Source organism: Zeugodacus cucurbitae, chromosome 6 (assembly GCF_028554725.1).
Source record: "Zeugodacus cucurbitae isolate PBARC_wt_2022May chromosome 6, idZeuCucr1.2, whole genome shotgun sequence".
Classification (NCBI taxonomy): domain Eukaryota; kingdom Metazoa; phylum Arthropoda; class Insecta; order Diptera; family Tephritidae; genus Zeugodacus; species Zeugodacus cucurbitae.
Genome location: NC_071671.1, coordinates 61,417,135 through 61,442,736, shown reverse-complemented (window position 1 = coordinate 61,442,736; position 25,602 = coordinate 61,417,135). Strand labels below are relative to the sequence as shown.

The 25,602-nt window shown below is 34.3% G+C and overlaps 1 protein-coding gene and 1 long non-coding RNA gene across 9 annotated transcripts; one reads left to right on the top strand and one right to left on the bottom strand.

Moving 5' to 3' along the window:
• The first annotated feature begins 195 nt into the window (after window positions 1-195).
• On the top strand, window positions 196-22,584 carry LOC105209234 (uncharacterized). Of its 7 annotated transcripts, XM_029038477.2 has the most exons (14): window positions 699-824; window positions 1,160-1,401; window positions 8,203-9,103; window positions 9,282-10,492; window positions 10,556-12,138; window positions 12,341-12,653; window positions 12,755-12,898; window positions 12,993-13,227; window positions 13,868-14,703; window positions 15,111-15,440; window positions 15,518-15,724; window positions 15,824-16,132; window positions 20,768-21,181; window positions 21,288-22,584. In XM_029038477.2, exons 3-14 carry the CDS (start codon window positions 8,614-8,616, stop codon window positions 21,894-21,896), a joined length of 6,681 nt encoding a protein of 2,226 aa, XP_028894310.2. In that variant the 5' UTR covers window positions 699-824; window positions 1,160-1,401; window positions 8,203-8,613; the 3' UTR covers window positions 21,897-22,584. The 7 variants fall into 7 exon arrangements, with proteins under 7 accessions (XP_028894311.2, XP_011177840.2, XP_011177841.2 ...); XM_029038478.2 differs by lacking the exons at window positions 699-824; window positions 1,160-1,401 and adding an exon at window positions 196-401; XM_011179538.3 differs by having other exon boundaries at window positions 688-1,401; window positions 12,353-12,653.
• LOC105209233 (uncharacterized) lies at window positions 2,226-3,913 on the bottom strand. Of its 2 annotated transcripts, XR_008471792.1 has the most exons (4): window positions 3,835-3,913; window positions 2,819-3,729; window positions 2,494-2,754; window positions 2,226-2,420 (listed from the first exon to the last, which is right to left on the bottom strand). It is a non-coding gene; the product is annotated as an uncharacterized LOC105209233 (long non-coding RNA). The 2 variants fall into 2 exon arrangements; XR_851572.3 differs by having other exon boundaries at window positions 2,819-3,893.
• Window positions 22,585-25,602: the final 3,018 nt, after the last annotated feature.

The following is a 25,602-nucleotide window of genomic DNA, read 5'->3' as shown; positions in this document are numbered from 1 at the left end:
ACTACTTGAAGTACTACATTGTTCCCGTTCGCATTATGCTTAAAAATAAAGTGGGCTGGGATATTATAGTATAGAAACTCACAATAAACTGTCAGATCAAAAAAGTCATCAGATATTTTTATATAAATTTCAATAATTAATAAAAATCACCTCTCCCCTACTTGGCGTAAGCGCAATTTTATATAAAAGTTTTAGCATCAAGCAGCATTTGGAGTTGTCTTGCAGTTAGTGTCAAATGGAAACTATTCATAATATGTATTTTCGGTTTATTGGTGTTGTGTTTGAAAATAAAAAGACAATAATTGCGAGACAATTAAAAATCAAATGCAAATTTAAGACAAATCACGGATTTGGATGGACTATCGCAATATTTCTGCTAAAATAGATCTGACAGTAGTCGTGTAAGTAATTATATACAATTTTATAATTGGAAATCCATAAGTATTACTAGTCAAGCAGTTGCCCAATGTGCTAATTTATGTTTTATGGAAATGTCGAATAAATTAATCTTCTATTTGTTTTTGTTAGAAATGCTATGTAAAAATTATTAGATTTAATTTTAAATTAAATATTTTTATCTGTGGTAAACGTATTTATTGACGAATATGTTATAATTGCAACTCTGGGCTAACACGTTACATTCTAGCGAATTGCTCGGCGGCCATGCATTCGCACAACACTGTGCGCGCCATATTGTAAAGTTCTTCAGCTGCAAACCGTACGCATATGAACGGTTCGGTGCTAAAAATTTGTGTGCCAGTTTGTGAAATAGTGAAAAAAATTTCCAAAGTTAATTCATTTAAATAATGAAAAAAATATATGAGGTGCAGAAAAAACATTATTCGCCAAACATTAATAAATTTGCTTTTGTGTAAAAATAGAGCTAAGAGTAGGCAGTAGAAAGAGCTTGGGAGTTCAGGAGACAGTTTCTACCACTTTTATGGGAGAAAAAAATTCATCAACCATATTATCGAAGCTAAAAACGCGTAGAAATTTAATCAAAATTTATAGAAGAAGGAAACCAGATTAAAAAAGGGCCAGAAATCCTTGCATATATTTTCTTAGTTTTTCTTTGCCTTTTACTGCTAATTGTAAAAGTGAATAAGCAAAAAGTGACAAAAAAGACGATTTCATTTTAACTAAAGAAATTATTTCCAAGGAAAATTAATATATAACGTATTTGAAACGTCCTATCGTATCTTTGTGCATACATTTATGTATGAAAGAAAACTGTGAAGAGATGGCTTGCAAAAAACAAGTTGAATACGCGGCACAGGAAAACATTATCGATCCTACAAAAGAAAATTATAATTACGAAAGGCACTTAGGTGCAGCGAGAAAGTGTTTAAACTTTAACTAATATAAAGTTTAGTCTACATATACGTCGTAATTAATTATTAGGTAAGTGGTGTTAAATAAATATTTATAAAATTTAATATAACAACGGTGATATTCTTGTGTAGTTTAGTCTTTTTTACATTACTTTTCGGGGTAAAGTTAAAAGAAAAGTTTAGATGACATTTAGAAATTTTCTATATGCGTACATACGTTTTATAGAATTTGACTAATAACAAATAATGAATTAGTATTAATAAAATACATGTATACGTGTGTGAAAAGGCGCATATTTAGTTGGTTCAAGCGTTGGCGCTTCTATATTCAACTCGTAGGTAAAATATCCTACCAATTAACTAGTTTGACAGGTTTTAAGGTTAAGTTAATATTTTTGTTTTGCTTTCACAAATACAACGAAATAAATTCTAACCAAAAATTCGTCATGGCCTCCTTGCTTGTTGCTTTGTTTTTGCACATTTGTTGTTGGCTACGAAGTCACGGCAAACATGTGGAATTACATTCTTCAGTCTTATCACCGGTATTTTTTCATTTTGTATTAAGTAAAGGCTTTAAGGTACATTGTTAAAAAGCTGTATACAAATCAAATATTAAAATATATTTACGGATGTTTATAAAGTTTATAGTTGTGGCGACATTCTTTTGACCATATGGTGTCTACGCAAATCTTAATTTTGGAAGCATTTTTTAAATATTTGTGATTATGTTCCATTTGCAACAAATTTTACTTCTTAACTTAATGTTTCTTTAAAAATTTTTGCCTTTTAGTTTAGTGAATAGAGGTATTATACTCGGTAACTATTCATAAGGGATACAGTTTGTCTGGAAACCAGTACCTTCTATGACTATACTTAACTTTCGAAACACAACAATTTAAGTTATATATGTATAAAAATTTAATAGTTACAAAAGTTTATTATTGCGATCTTTTTATATAAGCTTTACACATATGTTAATTACGGTCACGATGTTTTTTTCCAAACTCCAAAATTATTTATATCATGAGTGATTGTGAAATTCTATGATTTCTGTATGTATAAATGCGATCGCTTATATGTAGTTTGTACCTAAAAGTGAAATAATTTAAAAAAATACTCGATTAAACTGCAGATAATTATTTAACTTAAAAGCATTCAATACCTCTAATTTTTAGTCGTCGTAATTCTCCAAAGCAGAGATCTAGTATTCAAATATCAGTCTTGTTGGAGTGATTCGTATTCAATGAATCTGTCTAGGTGATGTGTTGTTTGCCGTACATTAATCCACAAAATTCCAATAGTGTATACAGCAACTTTATTATATACTCACATATGTATATCGTTCGATGCATTTCATGTTTATTTGAAATATATAGTTTTTTTGGATGTTGGGGTATCCAATATACTAATATTCGAAATCATGCTGTAAATAATTTTTGTTTTAGTTTTAGAATTACACTAGTTCAAAATTAAAAAAAACTACAAACCTTGGATTCTAAAGAATTAAAATTTTTGTAACTTTCAAGCTTTTTACCAAAGACGACACATATGATTTCAGCTGTCTTTGCAATTTGTTACTTCTGCAGTGCTCTTTTTCAGTTGATTGAAGCACTAAATTTGCAACGACCGCATTTTTTTTATCTAAAAGATACATTTTAGTTGTATTTATATTTCAAATTTACTTGTTTTCTTCACTCGTAAAGTCGTGTTAACTCTTTCGAGCATATTGTACATTGTATCGCTATGTTTCACCTTACGTAAGTGATACGTTAGTGCGCTCACCTCCCAGATGAGTACGAACGGCATGAGTTGAGCGAGTAACAAACAAAATCCAGAAATACACATAGATACTCTCGGTGAAACTAACACCAATATGTTCACGTGCATATGAGAATTTAGTAAAATTTTTGAGTTCATGATTGCGGATAGATCGCTGGCGGGCGGTTTATTAGTACAGCGGCAACTTGGAGAAAACTATTGCAGACTATCAGAAGCAGGCGTTAAAAAGTCGAAACATCCACTAAGGCAATGAAAACCTTTGAGGAGGCAGTGCTTATTGCGATAAACTTCATGCGTTGTTTCGTGATCATCCTATTCGACCAGCAACACCAAATCTCAGGCACATTTCGTGTAGCTAAAGCTTTGCGATGTATAGACTCCACCAAATAATTTATAAGTACATGTGTTTGAATATAAGCAAAAATGGGAAGAGAACACAAAACCAATGTTGGTTATTGGTGATGCCTCATGACTTCCGATTCCGAATATTCGTATATGCAATTACACGGTATTGTAAATATGGAGTCTGTTGATTTAAACATCGCAAACGAACTGAGGCCACGAGTTTTGCACAAACTTCTCGCTGGTATCTCCCACATGTGCTAGTATCTTCCATATTCTACATTCACGGAAACTTTTTTAATTCCAATGGTCTTTTCTTCTTTAAATGTTTGTTGATTGAAAATATAAAAATATGTGAAGATTTCAATATTTACTTCTTTACCTGACTAATGTATTCCCTCCAGCACTTATTTAACACGATTGGAAGTTACAAAAATTGTGCTCAAATATGCTACGCTCAGGGGAATGTACCCAGAGTTACCAGATTTTACGTTGTTTAAAATATGGTGGCACATATAGGACAATTACAAAGACTACTATGGTATAATGGAATCAATAATTTATAACTCCCACATAAATAACAAATATTTGTAATAAAATTCCAACTTTATTTAGTTCTTGCAGTGTGTCTTAAAAATGTATCTTGGGATTTGTACGCCAATATAGAACGACCAAGAAGATACATTATTGCCACTAGCCACTAAATACTTTTCTTTTCAATTCAATATATTTTTTTTTTATTAAATATTTTTTAATATAACTGCAGCCAACGCACATTTTACTTTAATAAGATTAATATAAATGTTAAAACAAATAATAATAATGCTAGTAATTTAGATATATTCATTTATATTTAAACTGTTTTCGTGTGGCAACATTTGTTATGCCCGTTCGTCAGCGAACGACGAGCCTCGTCTTGCTTCGCAGGCAGTCTTTTGAACACTTTGCATTTGTCGTGGTATTTAATCGAAAATGTTTGCGGCGGCGGTAAGATGTAGCAAAACATTTACTCGTCAAATTTTTGTGAATATCTGTAGAAATTCATTGAGGAAAAAATTATTAAAAAGGGAATTCAATTGTGAAAAAATACCTAAAATTAAAAATTAGTAAATAATAGTGTTGAAAACAATAATTCTATCAGCTACATATTGAGTAAGTGTTGAAAGTTATTTGTGTGTCAAGTGAAACATTAAATAAATTTGTGGAATAATTTGTGTGGCGCGAGTAATTACATTGCAAAGAAAACAAGTGAATTATAAAATTGTGAAGAAATTGAATTTTGTAGAAAAAAATCTGTATTCAATAATTGAACGGAGATATAAAACAAAGGCCAACATAAAATTGGTTGCTTTGGGTTTGGTGACGGTGCTGATGTAAGTGTAATTTTTCACATAAACGGGATTTTGTCTTAATTTTAGGTACTTCATTGCAATCTAAGAATTAAAAAGTATAAATTGTGTTGAAATAACTTGAAGGAAGTGATATTTTTAAAAGTTTATTAGCTCCAAAGTTGAAAGAAAAAATACATAAATTTTTAGGTTAGGTCAATTCAATTGGTTTATATACGTCGTTTTGTTCCTCTATTTCACCTCCGCTGCCGTCGTGCATATATGTATACACGCGCGCTCGTGAACATTCAACATACACACACACACTACAATATATGTCTATAGAGTTCAAATTCATACATAAATATGTATACAGTGAGTGGTTATACATATGAACATTTGCCTTTCTGACAAAAACGTATGACTGGCAACGACAATAAAGTCAACGGCGAGTTGCTGTGTTGGGGCTGATTTTTTCGTGTAGATACATATACACTCAAAAGTATATAAACAGGACGGACATGGCCGTTGCCACATTACAGCACTAGGAAGAATTTTAAAAGCTATATTTCACGCATTTATACCTGGAAAACACCTTAAATGCAGATATAAATTAATATATATATATAAATGATATATATAGATATAAATATGAATATGATGTGATGTTTCAAATGATATTAGCAATACTTGTAGATTGGAAAAAATGTTGGGTTAAACGGAAATTTGCAAGTGGCAACGATAGCAAATCGTTTGTTATATTCGGACACATTCGGGTTTTCAGTAGTCGTACGCCTTTTAGTGAAAATTAAAAATAAAAAAAAAAAAAAAACAAAATAAAAATAAAATATAGACAACGAATGCCGAGAACGTCTTGAAATTTTACTTTTATTATATTCCTTTGCTCTTATTGTAATTCTGTTTTCGATTGTTGTTTATTTATGGTTATTCGCAAATTTATTAATAGAGACCGATTGGACCGATGAAAATATTCAAGAAAATTACGAAAAACGCAATGAAACTTTATTTACATAAACCTACAAATACCTAATACTATCAAAACGCAAGTTCATGATTTTCGCCATATAAATATATAATAATGTGCATTCAGTAGTGTATATTGACTCGGTGCAGCCTTCTTATACATTATAATATACCATGTATGTAGGTACCTGCGTATATTATTAATTATAGCAACGAATGCAAATTATATTATACATATATGAAGATAAGATACCCGCAAAAATGGAGGGAAACCCTATGCATGCCCACTCTATCCCGCCTCAAGAGATACTTGTAGCCATTTTCAGTTCATTTAGGCACTGCTATGAGGAGCTCTTGTTTGGAAGTGCAGTGTATATAGTTTGCTTCGCCCAGTATGGTACAATGACGCGTTGTTCTCGCGGGCGCGCATACCTTATATTTGTATGCAGCTTCATCACCACCCCATTCGCCACCAGTTTCCTCTCTTCTCCAAGCAAGTCTTGAAAATCGCATTCAAATATTCCACTTTGTATAGCTTTTAGTTACCGTCGCTAGTCAGCCAGCCAGTCAGACAGCCACCGTTGTCGTCGTCGTCGTCGTCACTGCTGCTGACCCATTCAAAACAATAACAAAAACAAGGTACTCAAACTACTTGCACACAAGCAATCTCATTTTCAAGGATTGTGTCATTTTATTTCTCTTTTACACTTATTCGTATGATGATGTCAAACTTGTATCGCTCAATGCGGTTGTTTCACTTTAACACACGTGTTTGTTACGTGTGTATGGCTCGGTTCGTCGCTTTCTCTTGCTATATACGAGCGCATAATCAGCAAAAGCGACGAACGAAGTGTTTGTGTTTTCCTTATCTCTGCTGCTAGTACAGTTTACAATAATAAAATATTCGTATACTCGAGACAATGTTTAATCGATTAAAAGTGAGATATTTTTATTTTTTCAAAAATTATTTAATGCTTTTGATGCACTTTTGATAGTTTTTCCTGAGTATGCATATGTAATGCATAATGCAAAAATATATGTAATGCGTGTGTGCCTACTCGCCATAGTATTTGGGTAAATCTTTCTCATCAGTTGTACAAAGAAAAAAGTTTCGCCAGCAATGCAATAAAATGATACATGCATCAATGTAAATAAAAATTCACATGGCTACTAAATTAACAATATTACCCGGTGCAATTATTCGATTTTCTTAACAGACCAAACTAATCGACATCAAAAATCAAGTTGTACCAGTGCTTATAGATTTATATAAATGTTAATAGTGGTAGAAATGAAGAAGAATATTGTTGAATATCGCGAAAGTTTAATATCTAATAGCTCTGTATGTTATGCAGATGGCAAGAAAAAATGTTGATACCAACAATTTAATGACGAAAATATTTGTTGTGTCACCTAAATATGTAAATATATATACATATATATATATATGTAAGGTTGAAAATGTTTGTCTGGTAACTTTAGTTTTCTAAAGAGGTGTGCAGTTATAAATTTGTACTTTTTTTTATTTTGCATAATATTCAATACAATCAGCTCAGATGTGTATATGCGCTATATTATAGAAATTTAGGCACCAATATTGTGACTGAATGAACTCCAAAGTATTTATATAAATTTTAATTCCAAATTTTCCAGACTGTATATTGTAAGAGTGCATAAATATTTACCACAATACGAATAAATACGTTTACTAGCGAATAGAATTGCACGTCACACAAATTCGTATATTTTTATTCAGATATATGTATGTGGGTATATTAAATTTTTGTTTTTGTATTACATGGTTTTGTCATATGCACATACCTATATTAATAGCAAGCAAGTGCACGCATACGAGCAGGTCAGACTGATGACGATGGATTTGGGCGAACGATATTATTGGTGAACAAGGTGAAGTTTGTGTGTGTGGGGATTGGGGTTTGGTATTTTCTCGTTAAGCTCCAATGGTTTGCTATTTTGCCTACTTTTTTCCACTACCTCCATAGTGACGCTCTTTACAAGTACATATTGTGTGTTATATGTATGCATATATAGTATACATCTGTGCATTTTAAACTATTTTGTGCAAACTTGGAGAGTGGCTGATTTTTTGTATATAAAACCGCAGTGAATACCTACCATTATCACGATTTTTGTAAAAAATTTACAAACTTTAAAATCAAGAATTTGCCGGCAAAGTATTTTGTTAGAGACGAGAAGTGAAGAAATGTTGAATCGAAAACTTATGTTTACGAATATATTTGTAGAATCTCTGAAATCTCTAGTGTCTCGTAGACTTGGATTTTTATTAGACTAAGTACTGTTAACAAGGCATAATTCCTCATATTATTTAGGAAATGTTTTATCTTTTTATTCTTCTACTTTTTTTAATTATATCATTATTGTAAAACTAATAAAATATTTTTTTCATCCATTTACAGATTTAGAATTTAGAAAGCTGCGTGCATTGTCCAACAGAGCTTTCGAAATTGTCTTCTGTGAGTTGGAGGCAGCTCACAGCGCAATGAAAAGGCAACACAAAAATCGTATGCCAATAGAAATAAAGCCGCAGCAAATATATAACTATAAATATCGTTTAAATAACGAAACATATTCATTTCCATTGGAGTTGAGAGTTCCAAAAAAAACGAATGCATCTTCAAACATATGAAAACTCAGCGTATAATTGGAAAACTACTTATTAAAATTAATAATTCAAAAAAGCATCGGAAGCTTTCGATTAAAATAATCTTCAAAACTTATAACTCAAAAGTGTTTTTGAAAATCATTGAAATACTACATTAAGTGCGTATAGACTATAATAAAAATTAATTGCAGCAATTGCAACCAAAATGATGAAACGTACGCGTGTGGATGAAGTCCAATACGGCACGCGACCTGGCCCTGGTGGAGTGGGTGGTAGTGGTGGTGGAGGCACTAGTGGTACCATAGTGGGGACCTCTAATCCGGGTAACACAGTTAATATCGGCACTGTTGTTCCTGGCAGCCACTCTAATACCAGTATAAGTGTCGGTTTGTCAGGAAATAATGCAACTGGTTCAATCCCGCATCATCGCATTTTAATACCGCAACATGGTGGAGCGCAGACAATTGCTTATTTGCCATCAACAACACCAACAGCGACGAATATGAAGGGTTCTGGTGGAATGGTAGATAGTAGTACTAGTAGCGCCAGTTCGTCAAGTCACGATAATAGTGGAGGAGCCAGCGGCAGTACAGTACAGTTACCTGGCGGAACAGTGGTTACTTCAGGAGGCGGTGTCTCGGGTACTGTCAATGCTGGAACTGTTCATACACAAGCTGTGCAGTATTCTTCAACTTGTAAGTAGAGGAAATTTTAAAATAAATACATATAGATATAGATTTAGTTTTGTGACTAGGTATGAGGTAAAAGTGTAAAAAACAACCAGTTAAAGATTAATTTGCAGTACATTCGAATACCAATTATATTTATTTCCAAATAGTTACCCAAATTAAAGAGTTTTTTTTATCCTTTCAGCCTACAATGTTTCATCAGTATCTTCCAGTGTTGGTGGTAGTATCAAAACAACTACAGAAGGACCCGTACAAATTCATGTAACTGGTGGTACAGGTGGTAATGTGCAGAACTCTGGATCGCAACCAAATTCACTGCGGACACGTACAATCAGTTCTTCTCAGAATATTGCTGTCAGTGCTGGATCTACACTAAATGCACCACAACCTCTCGCAGTAGTAGCACCGTTACCAACAACAACGGGCCAACAGCAAGGTCCTCCACAACCTGGTCAGCCACAGGGTGGTCCTCCTCGCCTTAAAGTGGAGGATGCACTTAGTTACTTGGATCAAGTAAAGTTCCAATATGCTGATCAGCCACAAATTTATAACAATTTTCTGGATATAATGAAAGAATTCAAATCACACTGCATTGATACGCCCGGTGTGATTCAACGAGTTTCAACACTTTTTAAAGGGCACACAGAACTGATTTACGGCTTTAATATGTTCCTGCCAGCCGGTTATAAAATCGAAATACATTCAGATGAATTGGGAGTTTCTGTACCCGTTGTATCAATGCCATCAGCGTCGCCAAACAGCTTGCACAGTAGTATAGCAAATATACCTGGAAGTGTTGGCAATATTCAAACACCATTACTACATAAATCAAATCAGAGTAGTTCAAGTAATACTTCCAGTACTATAGAACTCCAACAAATACATGGCACCAGCAGCAGTAATGCAAGTGTGGCTGTTAATCTTATGACACATGGTGGCGCGTCGTTGTCTCAAACAACAATACATGCACTTCAGTCACCGGCTTCACAACCTTCGCCGAGTGGTCCTGGAATGGCTCAACAACATGCTCACGTATCTGTATCGCCGGCTCCATCGTCCGTTGCCCAAATTCAGAGTGTTACAGTTGCACCAGTGTCGGCAGCACATTTACCACAAAATTTTTCACGAGATCGCGAGCGTTCCAGCATAGCGCAAGCCGTAGTCACCAGTAGTATGGGCGGCGGTCCACCCACACTAAATGCGCTTGGCGAATTGAACCCACAAATAAACAACGCGGTCGGTAGTGGTAATGTCGGTAATAGCAGTGGAAATGCCCATCATAATCTACACCACATTCAACAGGCGCATCAGTCCTTACTCATGGGTGAAACTGTCGGACAACAAAATCAGCCGGTCGAGTTCAATCATGCGATATCATATGTTAATAAAATTAAAGTAAGTTGAAAATAAAAATATAAATTTGAACAGTAAAGTAATTTTTTCACCTTAATTTTCCAGAATCGTTTCCAGAATAAACCAGAAAAATACAAAAAATTCCTTGAAATTCTTCACACGTATCAAAAGGAGCAGAAAGTGATTAAAGAAGGCAGTCCCAATCAAGGGAAAACATTGACCGAACAAGAGGTTTACACACAAGTCGCAAAGCTATTCGGTCAGGATGAAGACCTCCTGAGAGAATTTGGTCAATTTCTTCCGGACGCTACGAATCATCAAAGCGCGCAATATATGACCAAGTCGCATAACGACCACAAACGTCCCAATTCGAACGCAGTAATCAGCAACAGTGTAGCTATAAGTGCTGGCGGCGGCGGTGGTCATCATATTTCCATACCATCGGCATCAAGTTCCCCGCTACACCTTAATAGTGGCGCAACGTTGTCACAGATTGGTGGTAGTACGCATGCTGCGGTTTTGGGCAACTTATCTGCTGTAAATACGAGTGTGAGCATCAAATCATACAATAATAGCCAACAGCAGTCTCAAAATCATGTCATCAGTACGAACGCAGTAGGTGGCCGTGGTGGCGATGTAGTCTACGAGAAAGATTATCCACATCATGTAACGCTACATTCTGGTGGCGGTGTACATTTAAAGGTGATACATGATGGTGTCCACCACGATTTAAATGTCAGCACAAATATGCGTGGCTATGAAAAAGATACTCATCGCAGCAATCACCACGCCAATAGTGGTTTGAAATATACACACACACAAGCCTCTAATGTTGGCGGCGTTTCCGGCCACTCTACGAAGAAGTCGCCAAGCTATAGTTCCGGATTTGGCTCGATGGGCGGCAGTGGCAATGCGACAATGGGTAATAGTCGAGAAACGGATCGTACATCGATTGGTATGAATTATTCGCATCAAGTGCTCGGTCACTTATCAGCAACGCGTCGTCCAGCAATTGATGATGGCGGTAGTGGCAGTGGTGGTGGCGGTATGGGTGGTGGACCACCACCGCCGAAAAAGCACAAGCCTATTTGTAAGGACATTACGTTTTCAGAAGCTTCACGAAAGTGTACCCTCTCCGATGCGGCATTCTTCGATAAAGTTCGCAAAGCATTACGAAATCCCGATGTATACGACAACTTCCTGCGTTGTCTAACACTATTCAATCAGGAGATTGTGTCAAAGACTGAATTGTTGAATTTGGTAACGCCATTCCTCAGTAAATTCCCAGACCTACTTAGCGGATTTACTAAATTTTTGGGACAACCAGTATCGCAAATGTCTGCGGGCGGTACCGGCGGTGGCATCGGAATTTTCGGTTTGGAAGAAATACCACTGCAATCCGCGCATCGGCAAAATGCCGGCCTAAGTAATGTAGGTGCAATAAACGATCGCCAAGGCAATCATCAAGGCGGTGAATTGGCACAGGATATTGATTTAACCTCGTGCAAGCGACTCGGTGCCTCTTATTGCGCCTTGCCACAGTCCATCGTGCCGAAAAAGTGTTCTGGCCGTACCGCGTTATGTCGTGAAGTGCTAAACGACAAATGGGTGTCATTTCCAACGTGGGCCAGTGAGGATTCAACATTTGTGACTTCACGCAAAACACAGTTCGAGGAAACAATTTACAGGTGGGGTTATGTAAAAACTTTTATAATATGGTTAAAACATATTGAAAGCATCATATCATTGTTTTTGCCTATGAACGCATTCCACACTCTTAAAAGAGAACACAAAACACATATCAAATTCATTTAGGCAAATTTCACTTTTTTATACAAAAAACACTATCTAAATAAATAACTATCTAAACCACATAAATTCTAATCAAAGGAATATTCATAGGACGGAAGATGAACGCTTTGAATTGGATGTGGTAATTGAGACTAACAGCGCAACGATTCGTGTACTTGAGGGTGTGCAGAAGAAAATGTCCCGCATGTCACCAGAGGATTTGAGCCGATTCTACTTGGACGACTACTTGGGCGGCACCTCACAGACGATACACCAAAGGGCCATACACCGTATATATGGCGATAAGGCAGGCGAAATAATACAAGGTCTGAAAAAGAATCCCTCTGTTGCAGTGCCAATAGTGCTTAAACGTTTGAAAGTAAAAGAGGAGGAGTGGCGCGATGCACAAAAAGTAAGTTTTGTTTTTTCGTATAATATTTACAATTGAAAAAAATCTGATGATTTCTTTATATAATTGCAAATGACTAATGTTTTTCTTGTATTCTTTATTAGGGCTTCAATAAGCTGTGGCGTGAGCAAAACGAGAAGTATTATTTAAAATCACTCGACCATCAGGCAATCAATTTCAAACCGAATGACATGAAGGCGTTGCGTTCCAAGAATCTATTTAATGAGATTGAAACCTTATACGATGAGGTATGTGGCAACGACTAGTTTTATCATATTACTTGACTTGTACTTTTAAAAGTAAAAATAATAATATTATTTTTTTTTTTTACATTTTGTTTAGCGCCACGATCAAGATGATGAAAATGGTGAACCCATTACTGGACCACATCTCGTGCTGCCATATAAAGATAAGACAATACTTGATGATGCGGCGAATTTATTAATTCACCATGTAAAGCGTCAGACTGGTATACAAAAGCAGGAAAAGACTAAAATCAAACATATATTGCGGCAATTCGTGCCCGATCTGTTTTTCTCGGCCCGACAACCGTTGAGCGACGATGAACGCGAGGATGGTGAGTGCAGTTGCTAAGCAAATGCCAGTTATTGAAATGCTAATTAGTACATATTTATGTATTTGACATGAATTCATTTAAATGTTTGAAATTAATTATTGACAAACTGCTTTTAACTCAAATTGAAACTTTAATAGATAACCTTTAGATTTTTACTTAACACTTAATTAGTTATTTGTATATGTTACATTTATGTTATATATATTGCCATTATTGACAACTTATGCATTTAATTATAAATAATTTTAATTAGTTTGAATATGAATTTGTTTTAGTTTTTCTGTGCCCGACAAAAATAATTAATTTAGTAAATGTTTTTTTCTTCTTTTCTTTTTTCTTAACAATCAAACCATTATCATCAACTACCCCTACATTTTCATACACTAACAATCACAATTATTGTGAAATTCAAATTTGTGCACTTTCTTTTGTTGTTGCATCTTTGAAATTTTGTTTGTTACTACTAATATTTCATCCTCTCTCTCAATTTTTAACATATTTCTTTAACACAAAAAAAAAAAAAAAACAATAATTGTTTGCGCGCTATCTGCTCTTTTAATAATAACCACTTACTCTACACTTCCTCGACTCGCATAATTTCGTTTCACGCTTTGCCATGCTTCATATTTTATCTGTAAAGTATTCCCATTTTTAATAGATGATAACGAAAAGATGGATGTCGATTCCCCGACAACAGGTAATAGGAGCGAACGTGAGTTACATGCCAGCAGCGGTGGCAACGGCAAAGTTAGTAGAACGTCAAGTGGAAGTGGCAGCACATCGAACGCCGATACAAATTGTGGAGCAATAAGCGGTGCCAAGACCGATGGCAATGGCTCACATGATAAAAATTCGTTAAATTCAGCGACAGAAGGTGGCAATTTGTTGGAAAATCACAAAAATGGCGAATCAAATGCATCAGCGGTAAATAGTAACAACGCTGGTCAAAGTGTCGCTGGAGATGCTGCTACGACCAACACATTAAGTGTGAGTGACAAGGCCACCTCTAGTAAGGATTCCAATTCATCGGCGCTTGCTAAAGGCCAAGCCAACAATATCACCGTTGTCGACGATGCGAACAGATCATCAGCCGAAGGAATGGCTAAATCTGTATCTTCTACAATATCCGCATCAGTAACAGCTGCGTCAGAAAATAAGACACTAACAAATAGTAATGTGAGTGGCGCTGCTGCGGGAGACAGCATTACTTCTGTGCACAAGGATGCAGCAGGCATTGCGTTGTCATCTAACGCAATAACACAAATTGGTTTAAAAGCTGTTGGAATGAAAGATGCAAATGAGAAAAACAATAGCAAAGCAGCAGACAGTACTGCTGGCACAAATGCAACAACTGCCGCCTCAACACATGCCAGCGATTGTAATTCTGTGGATGCAATAAAGGTTGAAATTAAGGAGGAAACACCAGATATGGATGTGGACATACAAGTGCCACCTCATGCTGTCAGCAAACATTTGGTAAGTCGGTTGGTTTCATGTGAGAATAAAAAATGTATACTGTCAACTAGTACCAAGTTAGCGATTTGCTTTTCTCGTTATTGGTATTGCCATCTTATGCAACGGAAAATAGTTTTTAATTAATATAAATTCTGCCGTTTGCTTCTTTTTGTTTTTAACAATAAATTATTATTTAATTATATTTTTTTAAATTTTTTTTCAATTAATTTTGACAAGAAGTAATAGTGGAAGTAAAAATCGTTTACGTACTGCACATTATTTACATCGTTATAACTAATCGCTAATGTGATACGAATATGAGCGATTAGTTTCGCATGCATGTCATCTTACGGAATATAATTTTAAATTATTTTTTATAATTTGCTATATCAAAATAAACTAATATTTCAATCTATATCTTATAACAGGACGAGGCGTACACACTTTTCTTTGCCAACAACAATTGGTATTTATTTTTGCGACTACATGCCATTTTATGTGAGCGCTTGTGTACAATGTATGAACGAGCACAAATGTTGGCCATTGAGGAGGAACGTCATCGCACAAATCGTCGTGAGAGCACTGCGACCGCTTTAAGACTGAAACCGAAACCTGAACCACATGTGGATGAGTATTACTCAGTTTTTCTGGAAATGCTCAAGAATGTGCTTGATGGTAATATGGATTCGAATTCATTCGAGGATTCTATGCGTGAAATGTTTGGCATACATGCGTACATATCCTTTACGCTCGACAAGGTTTGTAATATCATTAAAATTTTACTTGCTCTTTGAAATAGAAATGTGTTGCTAATTTCGTTTTATTGCTGTTTTAGGTGGTCTCGAATGCTGTTCGACAGCTGCAAAACTGTGTTACAGAACGCGGTGCACTTGAGTGCGTTGAACTGTTCCATCATGAGCAACGTCGTGGTGGCGCCGGCAATTATTGTCGCGATGCGCAGAAGAATTACGCCAACGAATTGGCGTACCAGCGCAAAGCTGAGGCTAGTTTACACGAGGAGAACTGCTTCAAAGTCTATATTGTAAGCTTTAATTATTATTTTTTTAACATTTTTTTTATTTATTTCTGCATACTTGATACATATTGACACGATAATTTTTTAATATATTTTTTGCTTTAGTATAAAATTGACTGCCGTGTAACGATCGAGCTGCTCGATACTGAAGTTGAAGAGACTGAGAAGCCTTTGAATAAAGTAAAATCTTGGAGCAAGTACGTCGATCGTTTAGCAAATCCCGCCGCGAACAGCAATAACAGCCAAAATGTTGCAAATATTTCCGTCACAAGTGTTGGCAGTGCGTCAAGTAATGTGAGTGGTGTAAACAACGCAAGTAATGCTAATTCGGTCGGCATGCCGTCTATATCAAGTAATCTAGCGGGTGCAAACGGTGGCGAAATTAAGCTTGAGCGTATGGATGATGATGCACTGGTGAGTAATTAACTATTTGTGTTATAAACTTGTATACTTTTAGAATTAGATATTCGTTTTTTATTTAATTTTATTTATTATATATTTTAAGTTTAATTTCTTCACGTTAAGTTTACTTTTCTCCTCGTTAAGTACTATTTTGTTGCATTATTGTATGGGAGCAATTTTTGCTAAGGGTTAAAGCATGCAAAAACCAGTAAAGTTTTCACAGCCCATGTAAAAGCTGGTAGAAATAATTCGTGAGAAGCAAACCCTTAATGCAAATTAATTTATGTTTGAGATCGATCATGCATATGTGTAAATTAAACGTGCAATTTTTTTTGTTGATGTGTAAAATGAAATGTGAAGTGGCGAGGGGAGAAGTGTATGAGAGCTGTTTAATGATTTATCTCACTTTTAAATTACATATAATATTTACGAAAAATCAGTGCGTTTTATAAGAATGCGTGTGCAGTAATTAAAAAAATGTTCTGTATATAAATAAGGTAATTTAATGTATGGTCGGTTATAAGATATGGGGATAAGGTCGGTAGTCTATTTTTCTCATTCTGTCAAGCCTTTTGAAGTGATTTTATTGGCGATTTTTTTAGTTTAATAAACATTTCTAATTGGATGAAATATTTAGAGTGAGATTTCATTTAGATCTGTTATAATTCCTTATAAAAAAATAAAACTAACTCATTCCTATTAAAAAAATGAAAAATACATGTGTTTGCTTTATTATTATTTACGAATAAAGTTAAAATTTTAACGGACACATGTACTTGTAAAACGCACAAATCCATAAGCATTCATATTTACGTAAGCTACCATAATAGACTAGCTAATGAAGTTAGCTCACTAAAAGCACGGAAAAGGGCAACTTAACCCCCTCCCCGATTACCCGGTCCGATATTCACGAAATGCTTGATTTTAGCTCACACCTTCCTTCTATCTCACCTCACCGAAAGCACATTTATGATCGAATCTTGCTGACACCGATGTAGCAATTTCTTTTAAGCCTTTGTTTGTTTTTGTTGTCTACATGTACATAAAAGCTATATAGTATATATTATTGTTTTGTTTCGATTTGATTTCTTTGCTGCTTGTCGCTTGAATGTTTTTTGATGTAAAAACTTCTGTTCTGAGTGTTTGTGTTCTTTTTGTTGATTTGGTTTTGTTTTTCTATGGTATCATATTTAGTTCAGCAATGGTTCGTCCTTAAAAGTACAATTTTCACTCACCACTCTTCACTTATGCAAACGAATAAGTCGCCTCAAATCACTAATTAATGCTTTTTTGCATTTCTTCTCATTTTTTCAATTTTTTCGTACCAGGTCAAACCCCCCAACAAGGCTTAAAAATCAAAACAAAACAAAAAAAAATCAAAATAAGCGAATACTAACTAACGTATAAATAATGTAAATTAGACGATTTTAACATTTTCTTAACTACCGTATTAAGACATTGAAAGCAAAAAAAAAACAAAAAATATTGAAAAAAATAGAAAAATAAAATAAAATAAATTCACTGCAAAATGATAATGGCAACCGAAGTGATACATACATACATACATCCAAGCATATGTGTGTATAATCCTACATCTATTTCACAAAAACACGCAGCACAAATGCACATTTGAAAATTTTGCAGTAAATTTACCAAAAAAATAAAGCAGCACAACGCTGTTGATAACAAAAACAAAACACTTTTTTTATTTTTCAACTTTTGTTTTGCGTTCAGCGTTATTTATTTCGCACAAACCTACCCTATTTTTGTGGTTGATCGTTTATGTATTTTTTTTTAATTTTTTATTGGCAATTAATTTGTTTTTTTTTTTATTTGAAAACGTACTCGAGATTATATAATTTATTTTTGCGGTAATTTAATGTAGGTCCATCAGTTCACGCTTTTGCTTAAGTCAGTTAAAAGGCCGTGTCGCCAATTGTCATTGTTGATAAATCATTTCCTTTGAATACAATACAGCGCAAATTTCTTGTTGGTTAATTACAGTTCTAACGCTTATGCTTTGGGGAAGCAAGTATAATTCACAATCTTGCTTAACCCTTAAAAAATAATTAATTTTATTTTTTTTGTTTGTAAATTTTTCAAATTTTTTTTTTTGATTTTTTTACACTGAAATTAATAGTATAATGAAGTCACAACTTTTAATTAATGTTATCGTGCTTAAGCAAGCGTGCAACTATAGGCTTAGTTTTTATACACGTTAGAAAAACTACCTAAATCGAGTGATTTGAATATTTTATCTACAATTGGTGCTAAAACCGTATAACAATTGGCAGTAAAAGTTCTTTTTTTATTGTAATGGGACTGTTTGGTTGGATTTTCCACTTTCATATTGTAATTCTTACAGATAATTGGTTCTTGAATATCATTTAAAGCTCGTATTTAGCTTAGAAAAGCAATATTTTTCGAAAGTATGCAAGCTTTCTTATATTTTGGCTTTAATAAATTAATTATTTTGCATTTTTAAACCTAACCTAACATTTGATTATAAAAACTTTTTAAAATCTTGATGCATCATACGGTGTTTTATATATTTTTTAATTATTATATTTTTTTGTCTATTATTTTTATCAATTTGAGTGAAATTGTGTTTGGTTGTGATTTTTTTACTCCTTTTATTTATAATTTTTTTTTTGTATATTATATTTATTTATTTATTTTATTTTATTTATTTATTTATTTTATTTATTTTTATTTATTTATTTTTATTTATTTTTATTTATTTATTTATTTATTTTTTTTTTAATTTTTTTTTCATTAAAAGTTAATAGACTGACGTCTAGTGTACATTACGTTGCGCTCATTATGTTGACACGTTGAAAAATGTATTGTAAATACACTCATACTGCTGTATATAATAACTAATTTATGATCACTTATTAATAAAAAGTAATAATAATATTGCATTTGCAGTGCAAATATTAGTATAAACGGTTATACATAGCGGTGATGGAAGCGCAAGCGTTGCTTCAAATGACATTTGTTATCTCTTTTAAATGTAAATTTCTTATTTTCCTTTTTACATACAAACTTAACTAATTAAGAAGAAAAAAATCAATAAATAAGGCTAAGTTAAACCAATATACTATACACTTGTAAAGCCAAACTAAATATAACTGCACACATATGTATAAATGATTAATTTACTAACGCAAAAGCAATCGGTAAAACTAGTTGAATAGCTTTGAAATGTAGATAATTTTAAAGTTAAAATGGGTGGCAAAATAACTTTTGGCAAATTAAATATATTAAATATATGCGATTGTTTTTATAAGAAAACCGCTGGTGATAGTGCATTTACGTTGCGCCGCAAATTTGAGTAGTTTCTTTGTTAAACTCGTGTTTGTTTAATGTCAAACACCACGCCTGTACAACTAAAAAAAGTTTGTGGCGCAAAGTGAGTGTACTGTAAACTGAATTTTTTATCGGAAAATAGGTTTATGCTACAATTTAAGCGCGCGCTTTTACATAAATTTTGAAAAATTTAGCGGGGGCGGGTATTTGTTGTGCATAAAATAACAACTTGTGCCATATTGTCCTTGCCTGAGAAAAAGCAAATTATACACTTGCACTGTTAACGGCTTAAATTCATATAAACTACAAGGTAAGTTCGAAATGTGCGACAGTAGTGTCAAATCAGCTAACAAGTACTTCATTATATGTTGTTGTGGTATTCAAAGTGGTGGGCGCTGTTGCGTTTGAAATGTATCTTTTTTATATGTTCTTTATGACCGCACCTCTTATTATACCGTGTGTGTACCTTTTGTTGCTGATTTGTTGTTGCATTTTTGTTTGTTATTAAATTAATCCGTTTTGCACTTGTGTGGGTCTTTCAAAATGCATCCCTTTGATTTGTATAAATTTTCATGTTTATATTTTTTAAAAGCTTACTTTTGAAATACAAGTTCTATATTGATTTCCTATTAGAGAGTGTGGTGTGAAGTTAGTTTACGGAATTTAAAATTTAAATGATTCCTCCATTTAACTGGACTTATTGATGTTTTCTCTTTTGAAGTTTTAGCTTATTCGAAATACAGTTGAAGTTCCATAAATCGAAGTTCTCCATAACTCAAATTCTTGAATTGGCAATTTCATACAAATTATCTTCCATAACTAAAAGTCTCTCTAACTCGAAGTTTTTTTATGTGGAATATGGTGATTCGAGTTAGGGAAGTTCAATTGTATAATTTCCTTCGTTGTTTGTATTTTTGTTTGTGGGACAGTTATATTTTTCTGTAAATATATATTTATATGTGAATAGCTGTAATTTGTTAAAAGCGTTGGTGAGTGTTATGGATTAAAAAAAAAATACAAAAAAAAAAAACAAAAGCTCGTTTGACCTGGTACTTTTACATACTGCCTTTCCGGGGCACAGTTCGACGCGCACATAAGATCGTTCATTAATTTTTCTTATGACTTTGCGTAATATCTATATTTTATTAATTTGCCAAATTACTTCTTGTTGTAGAGTTTGTTTATTTTTTTTACTTAGCCTTTGATATAATTTTAGCATTAACGCTTCAATTTAGGTTATTTGCATGCATGCGAAATTTTACAATTACTACAACTACAAAAATTTGCTAAATGAACTAATTTTTCCTATTCTTCCAACCCTCTCTTCATTCACAGGATGCGCATGTAACATGCAAAGCACGCTTCCTCAAACGCAACAAGCGCTTGGCCTGCCTGCGCGCCGATCAGCAGACACGTTTGCAACAATTAAAAGCGGCGGCCACAGCAACAACAAACAGCGGCAGCGCAACAAATGCACTGAATAAAACTGCTGCTGCAGCGGCTGACGCCAGTGGCACAATAGACAGCACGGTGAATAGCAACGCGGCGTCGGCGGGCAACGAACCACACTGGAGTTGGAGTAAGCGACCGCCAGAGCGCGTGGGCAGCATTGTGGTGGGCAGCGGTGCGGAGAAGTACTTTGTCAACGATCGCGACGAAATCAAATTCAACGCCGGTGGACGGCAAGTGATTACCATCAACAAGAATCTCCAATTGTTCAAATGGGACTCGGTGCGGCGCGCGAAATTGGTGAGTGAAAGCGAAAAAGCAAAATAAAAGTTATAGAATCATCATAATCAATACTTACATTTACATTTTATTTATATTTCCTATTTTGCATTTGTCTACATTACAGTCCCATTCGTATGTAACGCAACGCAAACACAAACTATTTCAACGTTTCACACAAAAGTGGCTGGCGGAGCATGTTAGCGAACAGGCGCAACAGCAATGCACGGACTGGCTGCTCGGCAAGACGGTGCCAAGCAGTAGTGTCAACTGGGCGCTGAAAACCAAGGTGATGCCACAAAACGATGTGAAACGCACGCCATATCGCGTTTACAACCGTTATAAAGTGACATTCAGCGGCAGTGCGGTGAACAGTTGTGCCGATGTTGCTAGTGGCAACAGTGGCGTCGTTGGCGGTAGCCGCGTGGGTGGCAGTAGTACTAGTAATAGTGGTGTTGGTGGTGGTGGTAATGTGCCGGTAGTGGACACGCATGCCACAACAACAGCGACGAACACAACGCACTGCAATAGCAACGTACAATCGCAGTTGACCTCGAACGCTGCCACATTAGCCAATGCAGCAGGTCCAAGCAATGCAGTGCAGGCGAGTGCAAACGTCGCGGCGGTGACGACATCGTCGACGTTAACAGCCACAACAGAAGCATACAAGCTGACGGCAACAGGTAATAGCAATAACAACAACAGCAATAACAACAATCGACAATTGGAAAGCTGAATCTGACTGATAAATGCCGTGAGCGGCAAACGTCGGCGTTTCAGCGAACGCGCACAGGTTTGATTTACAGCAAGCAGTAACACAAACAATAAAGAAAAAGAAAAGGAATATAAGAAAACCCCCATTATGTAACGATAGCAGCTAAATTTAAAGAAAGCGCCAACGTACGAGGAAATATCGAAATTGTGTGTGTGTGTGTGTGTGTGTGTGTGTATGTTGGCTCTTTAATAATGCAAGGCTGTTTGATTTGATGCCCAGTTCTGTGTATAATATTTAAATTTGTTCTTAAGTTCATTTGTCGATAAGTTTTGAATATTTGCAATTTAACACAATCCTTAGGCAATAAGAAATACATATTTTCCATATTGAAACTATAAAATTTCGTTTCTTGTGTTTACTAATTTATTTTGAACAACAGTAGCAAGTAATAAATAGGTTAGGGTCTTGTGTAGGCATAACTAATTTTTAAACTTACTCTGCTGCTCGGTAAAACTGAGCATAATAAATACATACATTTAAACATACATACATACTAATTGAATTGTTCTAAGTTGTGCTTCTTAATTACAACTTGCGTTTGCAGGCGCTCACTACTCTGCATTAGATGCAGATGTGAAGTATGGAAAAGCAGCTCCTTAACACATACTAGTTTGTTATGCAACGCAACTATAAATCTAATTTAATTTAATTTAAAGCAGTTTTTTTTTTAGTTATAACACCGTAAAATACCGCATAGAAATACATTTGCTTAGGATTGATCATATGTAAATATAATATTATAATACTTGTATGTAGCGTAATAATAATCGTAGTCAACTACAAATCAATGCATTAAACTATTTATTGTCGTTTAAACGGAGCTCTAATTTTATTTTCTTTCAATGCGGCTTATATCAGAGATATGCGAGTTAGTTTAATAAGTATTTAAGTTTGTAAGTATATTTTTTTTATTTTTGCTTGTAAATAGCAAGAATTATGTGGAGCAAAATAAAAATTCACAGTTTAGAAAGATAATTAAGTAACATAATAATATGAATAATAATAATGGAGTATATAAAATGTGAAATTCTAACAAATAAGCATTTTTTCCTAGTTATATTAACTTTCAATTAAGAGTTATCGTGTGAATACAATTATTTTGTAATGATAAACGGATTTATTGAAAAATACATAAAATAAATAATACATTAAAAAAATCATAAGTTTTTTGATTTACAATTTTTAATAAGACTCAGTGACGTTAATTACTATTTCAGAATGAAGTAAAATTTCCTCGAAATATTTCTGTGGACCTTAAGGGGTTGGGTGGGTTTCAGAGGTTAAAAACTAGGGTACTTTTAATTTTTTTAAATATATACAATCCTATATTTCATTTAAACAATTCGGCATATCAAAGATACCCTATTTTGTGAAGTTTTTATTTACTAAATTTCGAAAACTCAGCCGTTGTCAGCTCATCTCCCATGACGTGTTTAAAAAAAGGTTTTGCGGTGGACATCATAACTCATGATTGGTTCATCTAAAAACAATAAACCAAAAATATTTCGATAGTACATGAATAAATCTAATTAATGAACGAAGGAAAAAAGAAAATATTAAAATTAGAATTTTTTGTTTGAATTTTAACGGAAAACTCACTTGTTTTGCCAAATTTTCGGCATATATTGGTTCGAAAAAATAGTTACAATAAAAATATAAAAAATTCTTCGTTCATTAACTAGATAATGTTATTCCAAAGATGTGTGCAAATTCCGAAGAGTATTTCTTAGATTATTACTCCTATTGATTTGATATTTTTGGATAATATTTTAAACATATTGCACTATTTAATTTAATAAGACAAAAATTTATTTGTCAACTGTTGAAATTTTGAAACCCACCTAACCTTAAAAGGAAGGTAGGCAACGGCGAAAATGTACTGACGACGTTGAAATTCTGACGGATACATATTTTTTTCATTTGTGGACCTTAAGGGGTTGGGTGGGTTTCAGAGGTTAAAAACTAGGGTACTTTTAATTTTTTTAAATATATACAATCCTATATTTCATTTAAACAATTCGGCATATCAAAGATACCCTATTTTGTGAAGTTTTTATTTACTAAATTTCGAAAACTCAGCCGTTGTCAGCTCATCTCCCATGACGTGTTTAAAAAAAGGTTTTGCGGTGGACATCATAACTCATGATTGGTTCATCTAAAAACAATAAACCAAAAATATTTCGATAGTACATGAATAAATCTAATTAATGAACGAAGGAAAAAAGAAAATATTAAAATTAGAATTTTTTGTTTGAATTTTAACGGAAAACTCACTTGTTTTGCCAAATTTTCGGCATATATTGGTTCGAAAAAATAGTTACAATAAAAATATAAAAAATTCTTCGTTCATTAACTAGATAATGTTATTCCAAAGATGTGTGCAAATTCCGAAGAGTATTTCTTAGATTATTACTCCTATTGATTTGATATTTTTGGATAATATTTTAAACATATTGCACTATTTAATTTAATAAGACAAAAATTTATTTGTCAACTGTTGAAATTTTGAAACCCACCTAACCTTAAAAGGAAGGTAGGCAACGGCGAAAATGTACTGACGACGTTGAAATTCTGACGGATACATATTTTTTAATTTCCGCTTATGTTCATGATTTTGTTGAAAGCAGAGAGCAGCAATAAAAACAAATAAAAAATTCGGCAAGTTTTTGGAAAGATAAATAAAAGTTGCTGGTAGCATGCAAGGCAAACCGGCCAGCCGGCAGGAAACAGTATGACTGATACACATAAATAAGCTACAGACCTGTCACACAACGTGCTACGAATAAAGAGAATACTTTTATGTCCGTTCTTTTTTTAAATTATCTACGAAGCTTTAAAACAAAAACAAAAAACGAAATTTATATTTTTTGACCCTCCGTGGCTTAGAATATATGGGTGAATCTCAACAAAGCTCTTAAAAAGTAGCTGATACCACTTAGGGAACGGTGTGAAATACTAATTCAAAGTTATTCGATCCGTCAGCTCCATCTTATAGGTGTGTGCCGACACCACACAGTGACCGGTGAGAATTTCAACCATGCTCCTACAGTTCCTTCTATCGAGCGACAGTAGGAATTTTGAGAATTTCTGGTCTACCGGTTTACACATGGTTTTACCTATTTTACACCCGGTACATTTTCTCAGCGCGTTATGATTTTCCTTGTCATGCTCCTGTCTGTATCATCGTATAGACAATGCATGCTTTGCCAATGTTGGTTTTGATGTTTCCGCATGACAGTTGTACATCACTTTTGGCAATCCCGTCTACAATCTCGTCGCCCTCAATGTCTTTGTGACCTGAGACCCAGTAGAAGCGTAACCACTTCACTGCCACCCTGGTACTCAAAACACTTTTGGAAGAGATGTGATACGTAGATATTAACTCTAGAGTAGCCGGCTGTTGCACCGGAGGCTAGCTCTGCGGCTTTCCCAATAGCAAACACCTCCGCTTAAAATATACTGCAGTAATGTGGTAGTTTGAAAGGCTGCCTTACACCTAACTCCGAACTGTATATTCCCGCGCCTACCATATCCCCGAGTTTTCCATTTCCGAGCCATCCGTATAGATATTTAATGTGTTGTGTTTAGATGCGTTTTCTTTACGGCAGCCATCTTTTTCTATGTTTACGCGGAACCTTCTTTCCCATTTGAAGAACCTGGTACCAGC

What these genes read in the sequence shown, in the direction of transcription:
- LOC105209234 (XM_029038478.2), top strand. Translation starts at nt 8,614, where the DNA reads ATGATGAAACGTACGCGTGTGGATGAAGTCCAATACGGCACGCGACCT. An exon ending in ATGCTGTCAGCAAACATTTG is followed by an intron (nt 14,704 to 15,110) that starts GTAAGTCGGTTG and finishes ATCTTATAACAG; the next exon opens with GACGAGGCGTACACACTTTT. An exon ending in TATCCTTTACGCTCGACAAG is followed by an intron (nt 15,441 to 15,517) that starts GTTTGTAATATC and finishes TTGCTGTTTTAG; the next exon opens with GTGGTCTCGAATGCTGTTCG.